The 14664-nt window shown below is 58.5% G+C and overlaps 1 protein-coding gene across 19 annotated transcripts in view; it reads right to left on the bottom strand.

The window, feature by feature from the left end:
- The window catches only part of Ccdc187 (coiled-coil domain containing 187), a 50007-nt gene that overhangs the window by 31707 nt on the left and 3636 nt on the right, over positions 1–14664 (bottom strand). For 13 of the 19 annotated variants that reach the window (XR_007104998.1, XR_007105000.1, XR_007104999.1 and 10 more), the window contains exons 3-9: positions 13622–14434; positions 12713–13221; positions 11049–11147; positions 9199–9294; positions 6309–6443; positions 4570–5621; positions 3994–4088 (exon numbers count right to left, since the gene is read on the bottom strand). Coding sequence is in view for 16 of the 19 variants with exons in the window: in XM_047525079.1 (XP_047381035.1) it covers positions 3994–4088; positions 4570–5621; positions 6309–6443; positions 9199–9294; positions 11049–11147; positions 12713–13221; positions 13622–13806 (2171 nt within the window). In the remaining 3 variants the exon portion in view is untranslated. Of the gene's footprint in view, positions 1–3993; positions 4089–4569; positions 5622–6308; positions 6444–9198; positions 9295–11048; positions 11148–12712; positions 13222–13621; positions 14450–14664 lie in introns of all 19 variants that reach the window. The other 6 variants (XM_047525089.1, XM_047525086.1, XM_047525080.1 and 3 more) reach the window with 5 other exon arrangements.

Genomic DNA, 14664 nt, shown 5'->3' with positions numbered 1-14664 from the left:
TGCAGGAGGCCCCACAGAGGAGACGTGGGGCATAGAGGGCCTCTGGCTTCAGACGTCGCGCCACCGTGTGGCCCAGAAAGCCCGCTCTGGGTATCGCAGGGAGAGGACACCAGCTGCTCGGCACACTGTGTCTGCGTGTTCACAGGTGGACCAGGAAAGATGGCAGGAAAGAGGAAGTCCTGACGCCAGCAGTGGTGGTGCTTGGACCACTGTGCTGGGCTGGTCAGCAGCCAGGGTGGAGGGTGAGTGTAGACCCCATTCACGTAAGGGCCAGCGTCCTGGAGTCCAGAGACAGAATCAAGGGTAGAGGTGGGCGGGCTGGGCCAGGGGCATCAGTGCTCCTGGGGACAGTGTGGCAGAGTTCCCTGGAGGGTGGCGTCCATGGCAGCACAGTAGCGTGGACCTGCTTGTGCCACACGGCCACACACTCAGGAGAGGTGGGCACGGGTGTTGCTGGTGCCTATCGAGGGCACCGGTGTACCGTGGGGCAGTGGGGCAGCAGGGTGAGGGTGGCACCCTGCACACTGGAGAAGCCAGACAGACGGACTCTGGAGTCAGCCCCACAGAAATAGTAGATGCTCCAGAGCCCGTTCTGCCTGATTTAAGCACCACGAGCTGCACACGTGTGTTGAGACATCACACACAACCCATTTGTGTACACATCCTCTGCTCTTCTGCTTCACTTAAAAATAAATTTAGGCTGGGCACGGTGGCACACACCTGTCATCCCAGGAGCTCGGGAGGCTGAGGCAGGAGGATCTCGAGTTCTATGCCAGCCTCAGCAAAAGCCAGGCACTAAGCAACTCAGTGAGACCCTGTCTCTAGTAAAATACAAAACAGGGCTGGGGATGTGGCTCAGTGGTTCAATCCCTGGTACCCCAAAATAAATAAATAAATTTAGCATAAAATAACATCCAGATGGATTAAGGATCAAAACACATGGCTAAGATGGTAAATTTTATGTTATGCTTAACACATTTTTTAGGTGGAAATAGCAAAGGGTGAGGACACAGTGAGGTGAGGAGGGCCTGTAGCCTCCCACATGTGTGCACAGATCTCAGCAGCACATGGCACTAGGGGAGCCTGGTGGGCAGCCAGGGAGGCACTACCCTTGGGGCACAGGGGTCTGGGTGGATCTGAGTCCTCATTTCCCTGGAACCAGGTTTAAAATTTACAGATGCAGACCCCTGGGCTGCCGTGGGGACCTGCATCTGGGGAGGTGGTCTAGAGAGCACTAGAGAAAGAGCCAGAGGAGCAGCCAGACCAGGAGGAGGGGTGTCAAGGGCAAGGGGAGAGAGCTGGGGGCCGGCGTGGAGCCCTTCCCAACACCAGCTGCCACAGGGTCTCCTGGCAGCAGCATCTCAAGGGGAAGCCCTGAGCCAAGCCACAAGCCAGATCCCCTACCCACCTGGGCCCATCCGTGAGCTCCACAGCAGGCAACCAGAATAAGTCCAGGCCAGGGAAATGCTGGCACTGGCCAAGGCCCACTGTGGGGCCTGGGGATAGGGGGTCTCAAGACATCCCCTTCACTCCAAATGGCTCAGGGGTGGAGGGATGCCATGGTCGGAGTAAAATACAGGATAGTGAAAACAAAACAAAAGAAAAACAAAGAAAAGAGACAGGTATGGAGGCCCACACCTGTAATCCCAGCAACTCTGGAGACTGAGGCAGGAGGATTGGGAGTTCAAGGCCAGCCTCAGCAACTTAGCAAGGCCCTAAGCAATTCAGCAAGACCCTGTCTCAAAACAAAAAATAAAACGGGCTGGGGATATGGCTCAGTGGTAGAGGACTCCTGAGAGAGGGAGAGAGAGGAGAGAGAGGACGTGCATCGAGGTGGACTCCGCGTTGCCGGGGGAGTGTAGAGGGGCACACAGTGGAAAACACCCTGTGGCCAAAATGCAGTGCCTGTGACCTGGCAGTCCCAGGCCCAGGGCGCCTGTCCCAGTCTCAAATGCCATGATCCCTAATGTTGAATCCCAAAAGAGCAAAATTCCCAAGGCCTAAAATCCCAATTCTGAAAGATTAAAAAAAATCCTGACTGTGGAAGTCCTGAAAGCCAGAATGTGAGCACAGCAATCCCAGGCCAGATGACCGTGGGGATCAGGCTGCTTGCCGCGGGCAGCGGGGCAGAGGAGCATCTGCTTGTCCAGGGCAGGGTTATGTGGGGCGTCTGAGGGGCGCCCCAGAGACGAGCGTGAGTCTCAGTGGGCCGGGGGGACCCGCCTTGTGGAAAATGAATGGGAGTGTCTCCCGGGAGAGCAAAGTAAGAAGGCAGCCCTGTCATCTCCCAAGACTTCAGAGTGTGCTCTGTGGACCACCTCCTGCAACTGCCAGAAACCTCCCTGGAAGGCCCTTTGTCACACGTCAGATTTCCTATTTAGCTCAGCTTTTTTTTTTTTTTTTTTTTTTTTTTTTGTCCTCTTTTCTCTCTTTTAGCTTTTTTTCCTGCTATTCTAAATGGTCAGCATTATTTTTTACGATTTGCCGTGTGATGCATTTCATGTGCTTTCATGCCATTTCCAGCACAGAAGGTGCTCAAGAAGGCTCAGGAGGCTCCTTGTGAGTCGGACTGGCTTTGTGCATTGTTGCGACGTTGACTCTGGAGAGCAGCTCACCACACTGTGGCCTTGTCAAGGGCATCATGCGGTGCTGAGACTGCACGAGGAGACCTCTTTTGTGCACATTCACTCATGTGAAAGAAATTCTCTCAAGAGCTAACTTTCCGGGGTCCCACTGTGCGGTGGTGACCCGTGGAAGCCGGACAGGTTATCCATCACTGCATTTCCGATGACCGCGGGTTTTTTTGTCCTGTACTGTTGCTGTACTGGGGATGAAACCCAGGGCTCGTGCCTGCTGGCCAAGTGCTCCACCACTGAGCCGCACCCCCAGCACTTTTGACTTTGAGACAGGGCTTTGCTAAGCTGCCCAGGCTGGCCTGGAACTTGGGGTCCTCCTGCCTCAGCCTCCTGAGTAGCTAGGATCACAGGCATGGCCACCACACCTGGCTCCCAGAGGACTGAAGCTATAAAGCTGGGTGCACACAATTACCAGCCACAGTGACGTGTTTAGGCGTTTTGCATTCTGACCTGTCTCTTCATGAATACGGTTCATCTGCTTGTGACTGAACAGCTGGATAACCGTCATCACTACAGCTGAGTGCTCGCTTGCAGAATCACATATGCTATGACTGTCTGCTTTATTGGGTAAGCAGCCACCAAATGTTCCATCAGGCTTTTGTGTTTCTCCAATAAATCCCCCTTTGAAAACCTACGTCTTTGAAAGAATTTTAAAATTATTTTTTCCAGAATTATATTTTCAGGATTTACGTCTTTCAGGCTGGTGATTTTAGAGACTTTCAAGATTTGCTCTTTCGGGATTCCACCATTTGGAACTATGGCGTTTAGCATTGTGTTTTCCAGGATCATGGCTCGAACATGCAGGTGCATGAGCTGGCCCAGCAGCCATGGCCACAGCGGGTTAGCGGTGCGAGCTGAAAGATGAGGCAGCTCTGCGTCCATGGAGGAACGACAGATGGGTGATGTGGACAGCGTCAGGTGCAGGTAGGTGTGAGGCCCTGATGTGCCCGACGGGCAGTGAGAGAAGCCAGAGCCACTATCTTATGACGCCATATCATAAAATGTCCAAGGGTCAAACCCACCACCAGAGCAAGCTGCAGGCTGCCCTCCAAGGAGGGAGAGGTGGAGTGACAGCCTGGATGGTCTCCTCTGGGGTGACTCTCCTAGAGCAGCTGCCCGCCCAAGGCCATGCCCTTGAACATGGAAGATGTAGGTCCCATGTGCTTCTCTGACCTCAGTGAAAACATGCCAGGGCCCCCTGCTCCCTCGACTCTGGAGGTGCCCCGGGCAGTGAAGCAGAAGCCCCCAGGAGCCTTGCTGTCACGGGCAATGTTGGGGGAGCCCCCAGAATTTGTCCTTTGCCTTGGCTGCCCCCACAACCCTCCACAGAGAAGCAGCCCCACATGGCCACACCCACCTGCCGGGGGCCTCCTGGCCCCCCAGCACCTTGCCGGATGTCACCTTGCTCCACTGCAGCACAGAAGATGCCAGGCTCTCTGGGGCTTCCAGGCCCTAAAGAAGAAGGGTGCAGTCAGAGCTCCCCAGACCCCACCTCTCAGCCTCAGCTCAGAGCCCCAACTGCCCCAGATCTCGGGCTGGATTTTGCAGAGTCCTGCAAGGTATTGGGAGGGTCCCACTTCAGGGGCTGTGACGGAGGCAGCGGGGTCCTTCCAAGCCCGTGCTGGGAGGCACGCCGCCTCCCTGGAGCACAGCAACAGGGGATCGGGCTCAGTCTCAACTCCCAGCAGCCCGGGGCCAAGGTGCCCAGGTCTGGCTCTCCTTCGTGCAGTCACCCCAGGGCAGAGCTTGTGAACACCCTGGTTTCCTAACAGGTCAGTGTGAAGCTGCCTGGAGCCAGAGCTGCTGCAGCCCAGGGGACACAGCCCCAGCGGACACGTGCCAGTGGACACAGGTGGTCAGGGTGGCAGCTGAGAGCTGAGGGCCAGGGTTCAGGGGCTGAGTTGAGTGCCCCACTCACCTATCCCGCACATACCTCGGACCTTGCAGAACTGGGGACAAAGGTGACGATGCCAGGGTTGGTCTGGGAGACCACGGGGACTGCCTTGCCAAGCACTGCCTCCCTCTGCTTCCGGTAGACCTCCTGCAGCCTCTGGTTCCTCAGCTCCAGCGTGCGGGTAGCCAGGGCCTTCCGTTCCAGGGCCTGTTGCCGCCGGGCCTGTGCCTTCTGGCGCATGAAGTCCCGTAAGGACTCTGAGCTGTGCTGCTGGCCCAGGGGTGCCCGGGGCCGCGGGCAGGACGCGGATGACCTCAGATCTTGCTCCTTCCTGGATGGGTTCTGAGGGAGGCCCTGGGTGGGCCTCGACCAGGCCTGCTTGGCTCCCAAGGGATGGGGACCTGCAACTCTGCCCTTACTGGGGGGTCCAGTCTTTTGCACAAAGGAGCTGCTCCAGGACCGCGGTGGGGCAGGACGTGGTCTTTCCAGAGAGCTCCAGGGTCTGGAGACAGGAATCTCCCAGTCTTCACGAGCCGCCTGAGCTCTCTGAGGACAGGTCTGTCCACCCAAGGCACTCCAGGGCCGCCGTGAGAAGGCGGCCAGCTTTTCAGGGGGGTCTCTTGCCCTCTGGAGAGAAGGGTCCCATCCGTGGGCCGCCCAGGCCCTCTGTGGACAGGACTCCCACTCGGCCAAGGTGCGCCGGGGCTGCTGGGTGCAGGTGCTGCTGGTCCTGTCTAAAGAGGAGCACTTCCCCTCTGTCATGGCCCAAGGACTGTTGGAAAAGGAGCCCTGCACACCCCGGGAGCTCTGGGGGCCCTGCTGCCTCCTCCCTCCTGGATTCTGCGGCTTCGCCTTATCAGGTCTGAGTTTCCGTCTACTCCTGGGGCTGCAGACCAACTCCAGCCCGGCCTGGATTTGCTGGCGGAGGTCTTGTAGGATGGCCATAGCGGTTTGGACTGTCACCGGCTGATCTTGGGAAGTCAGGCTGGGTGTGTTCTCAGACAGCCGATGGTCACTGCAGGCAGAGGCAGGCCTGGGCAGCCAGGTGTGGACGGGACAGCTCTGGGTGGCTGCGGCTCTCTTGCTGTCTCCTGCAAAGACAGGCAGTCACTGGGTGCTGGGCACTGCAGGTGGAAGGCAGGCCAAGCTGGCTTCTCCTGGCACAGGGGCCTCCAGCCCTGCCCCAGCGAGCTCCCTCCTGACTGCAGCCTGTCACCCACGTGCAGAAACCCTCCGAGCAGGTGCCGTATCTGGGCAAACCAACTGCTCTGGACATGGGCCGACAGAGCACACATGGAGGAGAGGCTGTGTCCCCCAGAGGAGTGGCCAGCTCCTGTCAGCCTTCCTTCTGTCTGGGGAGCCCTGGTGGTGTGCCTGGCTCTGGAGTTGACCTGGGAGATTCTTGGGGACAGAAATCCCTTTGTTAGGTGTTTTGGTCTGTTTGTTTTGGGGACTGAGGATTGAAACCAGGGACACATTATTACTGATCTACACCCTCAACCTTTGATTTTCATCGAGACAAGGCCTCGCCACGTTGCGGAGGGGGCCTCGAACTTGTGATCCTCCTGCCTTGACCTCCCAAGCTGCTGGGATCACAGGTGTGTGCCTCCTTAGGTTTTTAAAGACGAGTGTTTTCCCGTGTCTCCTCTCCCATGGTGATCTGGAGGGGACGACACCCTTGCTGCCTCCTCTGAGGACGGGAACACTGGGCATCTCTCCTCCACGATCCCCATGTCACAGCAGCACAGCAGGGAGACTGCGGCAGAGGCACAAGGTACCTAATTCCATGCTGGGGGCCCGGTCCCTCGAGGGGGCCTTGCTCGGGAGCCTGGGGCGGGCGGGCGGGGGCCCGAGCAGCAGCCTCACCAGAGCTGGTCCTCTCCTCCAGGCGTAAACACCAGCCAACTCAGAATCTTAAACAGAGAAGACACACACACACAGCCTGGGCACCTGTGGACCTCTGAACACTGACCCTGAGGGGCAGGTGCGGGGCTCCACATAGACCCTGGAAACCACCTCACAAGCTCTGGAGGGACTCAAAGTGAAGTCCCTCATGTCCGGCCCCTGGGGGTCGGAGCAAGGTTTCATCTCAGGGTGACCATGACAACTTCTCTGATCCTCAGTATTCTCTTCAGTAAGAGGAGGGTAATGAATCTACCCCACCAGCTCTGTCCACGGAGCACTCAACACCGGCCAGGCACAGCACGCACTGCAGCCACGACGAGCATGATCCCAGGCTGTGCTCACCACGGCCAGCATGGCCACCATCACAGCCAGCCCTCCACCAGCGCGGGGACACAGGTCTCTCACCTGCAGGCTCACACATGCACACTCAAGTGCGTGTGCACACCCACAATACACTCTCACACACACACTACACACACCCACATGTCCTCATACACTCTCACTCCACACACACCCTGAGCCCTGGGATCAGGACCTCCAGGCACATCCAGACCCCTGGGACCTTCTGGTGCACCAACCCTGGGCTTCCCTGGCTGAGCTGGGGTCCTCTTAGCACCCCTCCTGGACCTGCTCCAAGCCTGTGCCATCAGCCCCAGGTCTGAAATCAGCTCTGGGATGGAGCATGGGCAACATGAGCTTGCTTTCCGGGGAGAGGCCACCAGGCCAGGGGAGGCCACAGTGTTGTCACAGCAGCCCCAGGCCTGGGTTCTAGTACAGTTCCACCACCACCACTGTGGGCCTCGGCAAGCCGTGCAACTTTGCTGAGCCTGAGTTCCCATCTGTGAGGTGGGGGCGGCTCTAGGAGCAGCCTGCCACGGGCCTCGAAGGTGCAAGGTGGTCCCGTCTTTGTGGGAGCTGGGCCCAGAGGGGGTCAGGGTCTGTGAGACCTGAACTGAGGCTGGTGTGGCCAGCTGACCACTCTGGGCCTCACGTGGGGACATGGCGGCATGCCAGGTTGCCCCAGGAGGCTCCACCCTGCCCTTCTGGTGCTCCACTGCACAGAACTAGCCATGCTTCCTCGGACAGGCGCAGGCCAGAGACTGCCTGGGGAGGCCGCCCCCCGCCCCCTGCGCCCTCAGTCCCTCCATCTCAGGTCGCTGGGCTTCCCCATTAGCCCAGCAGACGGGCCCAGTCGATGGATGGGTCCTGATGGGCACGTTTTTCCTTACACTGAGCACTTTGAAGGCAATTAATGTTTTTACGAGAGGATTTTTAATCTGTGGGTGTGGATGAAGTCCCCAAGTGCCCTACCGAGGCTCTGGCTGACCTAATCTATGATAAAAAATGCAAAGCAAGGTGATATAATCTGAAATTAAATATCGGGCTTCATTTTCCTAGGGCCCAGATGGATGAATATTTTATAACTATTGTGATTTAATTTTTTGTTAACTACAGCAAATTTCAAATTCATCCAATTCCCAAGTCCTGTGGCTCTGACCTCTGAACCCAGACCCATCTCTCCTTAGCCCAGCTGTGACTTCGTCACTGACAGCAACTAATGCTCGCTGCCGTCGGGTGACAGGAGGCCACGGTGATGAATGTGGGCCGTGGCACGCCCCTCTGACCTGGTGTCAGGCAGAAGGCAGGTCATTTTTCAAGCTAGCCCTTAAAACAAAACAAGCCCAAGAGCAGAGAGGAGGGGCGAGGCAGGACGAGGTAGTACTTTGTGCATTCTCAGGGGCTTTCTGGAACCGTCTTTGGCACCTGCGTTGTCCCTCACTCTTGGACTCCGGGGAGACTTTCCTGGCTGTTCCATGTCACCTCCAGCCAGCTGAGAGACACATCTGCCAAGGCTACATGGCCAGCTGGGCCTCCTGCTTCCCTGAGAACCCGCTGCTGAGCGTGGTCCTCCTCCCCTCGCTCCTCTGGGGCCACCGCTGGGCCTGGGAGCGGAGGCGGCGGGTGTCTGACGACACAGGCATCTGGACATGCACAGAGCACATGCAGCCACCTGGGGACACTGAGGCACAGAGGGTCACAGGGCAGCTCAGGAGCCGCGTCCTGGCCCCAGCTGCTGCCTAGGCTTGGAGAGCCGGTCTCGGCCCGTGGGTTGTGTCCTCCACCCGTGGTGCTTCTCAGGGGTGTTCCCAGAGCCAGACTGGAGGGGGCCTTGGCAAGGGGCCAGGTGGGTCCCAGGTGCACGTGACTGGCTCTCACGTTGGGAGCACAGGCCTCAAGCTGGATGGGTCAGGGCTCTATCAGCATGGCCCTGGGCAGGCTGCCCGCCTGCTTCCACATCTGGCAAGCCACCTGCCTTTCCCCAAGGGGAGCTCTGAGGATGAAGAGATTTGATGTCCTCAGAACACGTGGCACAAACGCTCAACCTTGAGGATGGCCTAAGGGAGGCCCAGAGAAGCTCTGACAGCCTCCTTCCTGCCAAAGCCCTGCTGCCCACCTCTAGTGGAGGGCAGAAGCCCCTCCCTCTTTCACCTCGGAAGCTCTGAAACCAGCAGCCAGGCTGGGCACCTGGGTCTCTGGAAGGACAAGGACAGTGTGGTCTTTCACTTCATCACAAGAGACGCACCCTGCACAGGCAGGAGCCACCCACGGCTCCACCAGTGGCCACTGGAGCGGATGCCCCCAGATCCCAAGTGCCCCAAGCCTTGTGTGTGTGGCAGTGCAGGTGACCCTGCCAACCAGCCGTCCCTAGGACTGCATTGGGAGCTTCTGCCAACTCCAGGGCCTCAAGTTAGCAAAGCTCACCTTTACATTTGGCAGATCTGCTGGGGGAGGGCGACTGGATGGGCTTCTCTCTTTTCCAAGAGCTGCTTCTGGTCCTCTTGGTTTTCTCCCGTGGAACTTCAGCAAGGGGAGAGGAGGAGGAGAGTCAGCAGTGAACCCCAGCAGCCACAGCACATGCATCCCCGGCCTGCAGCTCCTGGCTGCTGAGCGGAGGGTGACCGGATGAGCCGAGCCCCAGGGAGCCCCGCAGCAAGGGCTCAGCCAGAGGGGCTGGATACCAGGGCCCACCCCTGGCCGACGGGTGGGGCGACCCAGACTCTGAGGCCACAGGCTTTGCTGCCATCTCCAGGGGCCAGCCAGGGTGGACCCTGTCCTCAGCCTGACGGCTCGATTCCCACAGCAGCGTCGACCTTGCTTGGCCTCTGTGCACACCACCACTGCGTCTAAGAAGTGCCAGAAAGCCACCCAGCCAGAGAACCAAGGACAGGCCCAGCCTGGTGGGTCCGGCAGGTGACCCGTGGGGTTGGCGCACGGAGAGGACTCAGCCTGTGCAGCAGGTCCCTCTGTGGCCTCTGTCCCAACCCTTGCAAGGACGGCCTCAAGACCCAGACCCTGCTGAGGGGTCACACTCAGGGGAGACCCCAAGTCATCCCACTACTAGAAACAGGGTGGAGGGTGGTTGCAGGGGCCGTGGAGGAGGGTGGACTCAGTGTTCAGTAGGGACAGAGCTTTCGACTGGGAAGGTGGACGTCTGTGGGTGGAAGGTGGTGTCCAGCGCATGGCCGTGTGAATGAGCTCAGCCCACTGAGCTGCCACCCGTGCTCATGCCATATCTTGCTGCAATTTCAGTTGGGAGGGCCTAAAACTGGCAGGATGTGAATATGGCTGCCAAGACCTGGTGACAGAGGGCTTAGAGGACTGAGGTGCCTCAACCTGAGCTGACCAATGGCCCCGTAGCCTCCTGGGGCAGGAGTGGGGAGAATGACCACTGGTCCTCGTAGGGCAGGTGGAGCTGGGCTCAGGGACAGGGTCCTGCCCACAGCTGTGGTTCAGGCCGGCCCTGAGACCCTTGCCTGCATCTGCACATGGCTGGCACAACCCAGGGCCAGAGGGTCCCTACACCTGTCTGTAGCTGATGCCCAGTGGGGTCCAACAGGCCACTGCTGCAATGCTAGGGGCCCGCGTCTGACTTCCTCCTCTCAGGGCCCTGCAGAAACCCCCACCACCCTGCTGGGTTGGGGAACTCAGAAGCCAAGGACATAGAACGCCTCCCAGCCTCCTCCCTCTCCACCCTGTGGTCTCCAGAAACTTGCAGGAGCCCACCTTCTCTATCCTGCGCCCACCCTCCAACAGAGCTGGCCATTCAGGTCCAGCATCCTCAGCTGCTCTGCTGTGGGCTGCGGTGTGTGTCCCCAGCCGCCCAGCCCTCCAGCTCCAAGAAGCCTCTGCCAGTCTCTCCGCCTGCTGCACCATCTAAAGGAGGAGCGAGCAAAAACCCGACCACCCCTATGCCCAGGCCCATCCCCTACCTGAAAGTCTTCTGACCCAGGCCCAACCTCAGCCTCTCCAGAGCCAGGCAGGGACCTCATCTGCAAGGTGGCATAGGGAGCCAGGGCCTGGCAGGGACTTGGAGGGCCTCAGGTTGCCTGCAAGGTGGCAGGAACAGCCTGCCTCTTCTAGGCAGGGGAGGCTCTACAAAAGAGAGGCCCCTGCAGGGCCTGGGATTCCTCCCTTGAGAGGCAGAGGGTCACAGCCCATGCTCCAGAGAACGGCAGAGAATCTCCATTTGGCCTCTTTCCAGCTAGGGTCCTCTCTGACTCCAGTCTCCTTATCTGTAAGTGGGCCCCGCATATGGCGTCCACACCACTTACCTGAAGCCTGGTGCTGGGTGACCCCAGAGAGCTTGTGCCCCAGGCCAGAAAGTACTATGTCTTCAGTTCTGGGTTCAGTCCCATGCAGGTCACTGAAGCCTGGGGTGTGTGGACAGAGGGAACATGGAAAGGGCTCAGTGGCAGCACCTCTGGGCGATGCTCAGGCCAAAAACAACCCCGGGAAGCCACCTTGTTAGACCTGACCTGGCACCAATGGCTCACCACATGGCTACGGAGCAGAGGGTAGTGGTGCTCTGCCCGCCTGCAGAGCACCGGCTGGGGCTGGACCCACTGCGTGGGAGAGGAGGTCGCGTCACCTTGCAAGACAGTGACTTAGGGGACACATCCCTAGCCCTGGCCAGAGAGACTCGGAGGGGCCACAGAGGGAGAGGCATGGCTTCCGCCTGTGCTATGTGTTTATCTAGACTTTCAGGAAGAAACACAGGCCTTTGAAAAAGCCACAAGGACCATCTGTGGGATCCACTTCCATGAGGCGCCTGGAGCCCAGATCCAAGAGATGGGAAACAGAGGGGGTGTGGGGTCTGGGGCTTAGTGCAGAACGATGGGGAAGCTTGGGAGATGGGCAGTGGTGCGGCCACCCTGCAATGTTTTGTTTTTTATTTTTTCAGATGTTGATGGGTCTTTATTTTATTCATTTATTTATGTGCAGTGCTGAGAATCAATCCAGTGCCTCACACATGCTAGGCAAGTGCTGTACCTCTGAGTCACAGCCTCAGCCCAGAAATGGATATGTTTAACGCACCCAACAGACCCTTAAAAGTGTTCAGGATGGCAAGTCTTATGTTATATGTATTTTACCATGATCTTTAAAAATAAGCAGCTGCAATCAGGAAAATGAGAAATTACACTCCATTTTTGTATGATTTATCAATATATATGAATGAATTCTATTGTCATGTACAACTAGAACAGATTTTTAAAAATTTTTAAATAAAAATATATGAAAAATGGTGGAATGAGACAGACATCATTACCCTGTGTTCATGTATGATTACACGAATGGTATGAATCTACATCACCTACAACCATAGAAACGAATGATGTACTCCATTTGTGTACAATGAATCAAAATGCAGTCTGTAAAAAATTTCTAAAAAACATAAAAAAGGAAAAAATAAATAAAAATAAAAATATAAAATTTTAAGAATAAAAATAAGTTGCTGGCTTTAAAAAAAACAAAACAAAACAGGAAAATGTCCGTCTCCCTGCCTCCTTAGAAGGAGGTTCCTGGGCCAAGTCTCCTCCCATCCAGTTGTGAAGCTCCCTGGATACCCACCCCTCTGCAGGATCAGCAAGCAGGTGAACCTTCTAGATCCCACACTGGCTCTTAGGGTTCAGCTGACGGTGCCCCTGGATTGCGTGGGGGACAAGGGCACAGATCCCAGGCCCCACACCTCCCTCAGGCCCTGTGTCCCTGTCCTTCCAATGTGCTTCAGCCGGTCTCCATCACTGGGCCTTCCTCACCTAAACCCACCTCAGAAGCCCCTCCATCTCTCCTCGGGGCACCGGGCACGTGGCACACACCTCCCTGGCGGGTGGCCCTGGTGCCCTGCCACCAGCCCCCTGCACCATCCCAACCAGCCTGCCTCCAGCTTCCGCAGCCTCCGGCCCAGCCTCCCCTCACCTGCAAGGCTGCCACTGACCTGGGCATCGTGTGGGGGCTGGAAGGGCGCTTGTCGCCCTGCGGGTCTTCCTCCGGGATGCTGGTGGAGCGGCTCTGTAGAGGCGCGAGTCACTGGAGGGAGCCGAGGTGCCCAGGGAGGCGCAGCTGGCCTGCCACTGTGTCTGCGCCCGGATCTTGTCCCTCAGCTGCTCCAGCCGTGGGTTGCTCTTTCTGGGCTGCCGCTGGGGCTCTAACATCTGGGGTGGCCTCTCCCTCCAGGGCCCGTGGGGAAGGGCACATGATTCATGGCCCCCGGAGGAGCCAGAAAGGGGGCCCGATGACACTGAACTGTCCCTGTCCCTGGCCTCCTGGCCGGCAGCCCACAGGGGCGAGCTGCAGGCCCCCGTCCTGGGGCCTGGATCCTCCATGTCATAAGACCAGACCGTGTGAGGAATCGTGCCACGACAGCCCAGCTGCTGCCAGGCCCCGGGCCACTTCGGGGCAGCTACGAGGTCATCCTCGGCTGTAGGTAGACCGAGCCTGTCTTCCCTTGGAGAGAGTGACAGACACAGTTGGTCAGACTGAAGGCCAGTGCTGAGCACAGCATCCAAGGTTGAGTCCCCTGTCCCTGCAACCCCTGCTCCCACAACTGTCCCCCTGCCTGGGAAGGACAGCAGGGCCCAGTGGAACACCCTCACCCAGGCACTTGCCCTGACAGTCTCTCCTGGGATCTGACCATGGCCTGTTGAGGTGGGGACCATGATCAGCCCAAATTGCAAGTGGGAAAACTAAGGCTCAGAGGCCAGGCCACGCCAGGGCACCCCGCAGAGGCAGGTCCAGGACTTGAGCACTGGACCTGCATGTCCTGGTGTCTCACGCTGGGGCCGCTGCCTGGGGAAGCCAGACCTCTGCAGTCTGCACCGTGGGCGGGACGACACACACACACTACCTGGGCTTGGTCTTCCTGCCATCCGTTCTCCCCAGGGTCCTGAGAGACCAGAGGCCCTGCTGCTGGCCATCCCTGGAGAGAGACTGGAGCGCTCCCCCCAGGTACGTGGGCAGCCTGCCCAAGACTGGGGCTGGCATGGCCAGTGACCAAGGTGGGTGAGCACCAGGGCGAGCCCCAGCCGCCATCGGCCTGGCCTGACCATGTGCTCACATGGCGGCCTCAAGGTCTACAGCCCAGTGCCCATCACTGCAGGACAGGCTGACCACTGCCTGGCTCTGGATGTTGGCCTGTGCTGGCCCCTGGCCTATAGTGAGCCCTCAGGACGGTCATTGAAACTGGGTGGGGACAGTGGGTGCAGGCCCTGGCTGGCACTGGCGGGGGTGGGGGCTTCCTAATGAGCTGCCTCTCAGTGGGGTGGCAGAGAATTCCAGGTGACCCCATGACAGCATAATAACCCCGTGTCACTCAGCGACACAGCACGAGCCCTGCAGCTCCTGCTGGGGCTCCCACCAGCACTCCCAGATCTCCCAGATCCAGGAGTCCTGACTTGCTTCCTCCTCCCCGGAGCTCGAGGAGGCACACCCCAGGGGTTGCCGTGATGACCCTGGCAGGCAGCGTGGTGGGATGGACATGGGCTCTGTGCATGCTAGCCTGGGGCCCAGCTGGTCCTGAGGACGAGTCAGGGAAGGGACTCCACCCCACCTTGAGGACCTGAGTGCCTGTGAGTTCTTGCGCGTGGCTGACAGGGACAGCAGTGGAGACAGGAGCCGGTGCCAGGCTTAGGAAGTGCCCGCGGCGATCCTCTGGAGCAGCCTAGAGACAAGGGGTCTATGGCAAAAGCCCCTGATTCTAGGTGGCATGAAGGGACCCAAGTCTTCTTTGTTTTATTTTGTGGTGCTGCGGATGAACCCAAGGCCTCACATGCCAGGAAGGAGCTGTAGAACTGCCACACCCAGCCCTGCCTAGTGCCCAAGGAAAGGGGTGCAAAGCCAGCTGGCTGCCAAGGCCAGACCCTACCTGGAAGGTGAGGTGCTGCCCTGCGC

The sequence above is a fragment of the Sciurus carolinensis genome, chromosome 14, assembly GCF_902686445.1.
Source record: "Sciurus carolinensis chromosome 14, mSciCar1.2, whole genome shotgun sequence".
Classification (NCBI taxonomy): Eukaryota; Metazoa; Chordata; class Mammalia; order Rodentia; family Sciuridae; genus Sciurus; species Sciurus carolinensis.
This window is presented reverse-complemented; position numbering and strand designations above follow the sequence as displayed.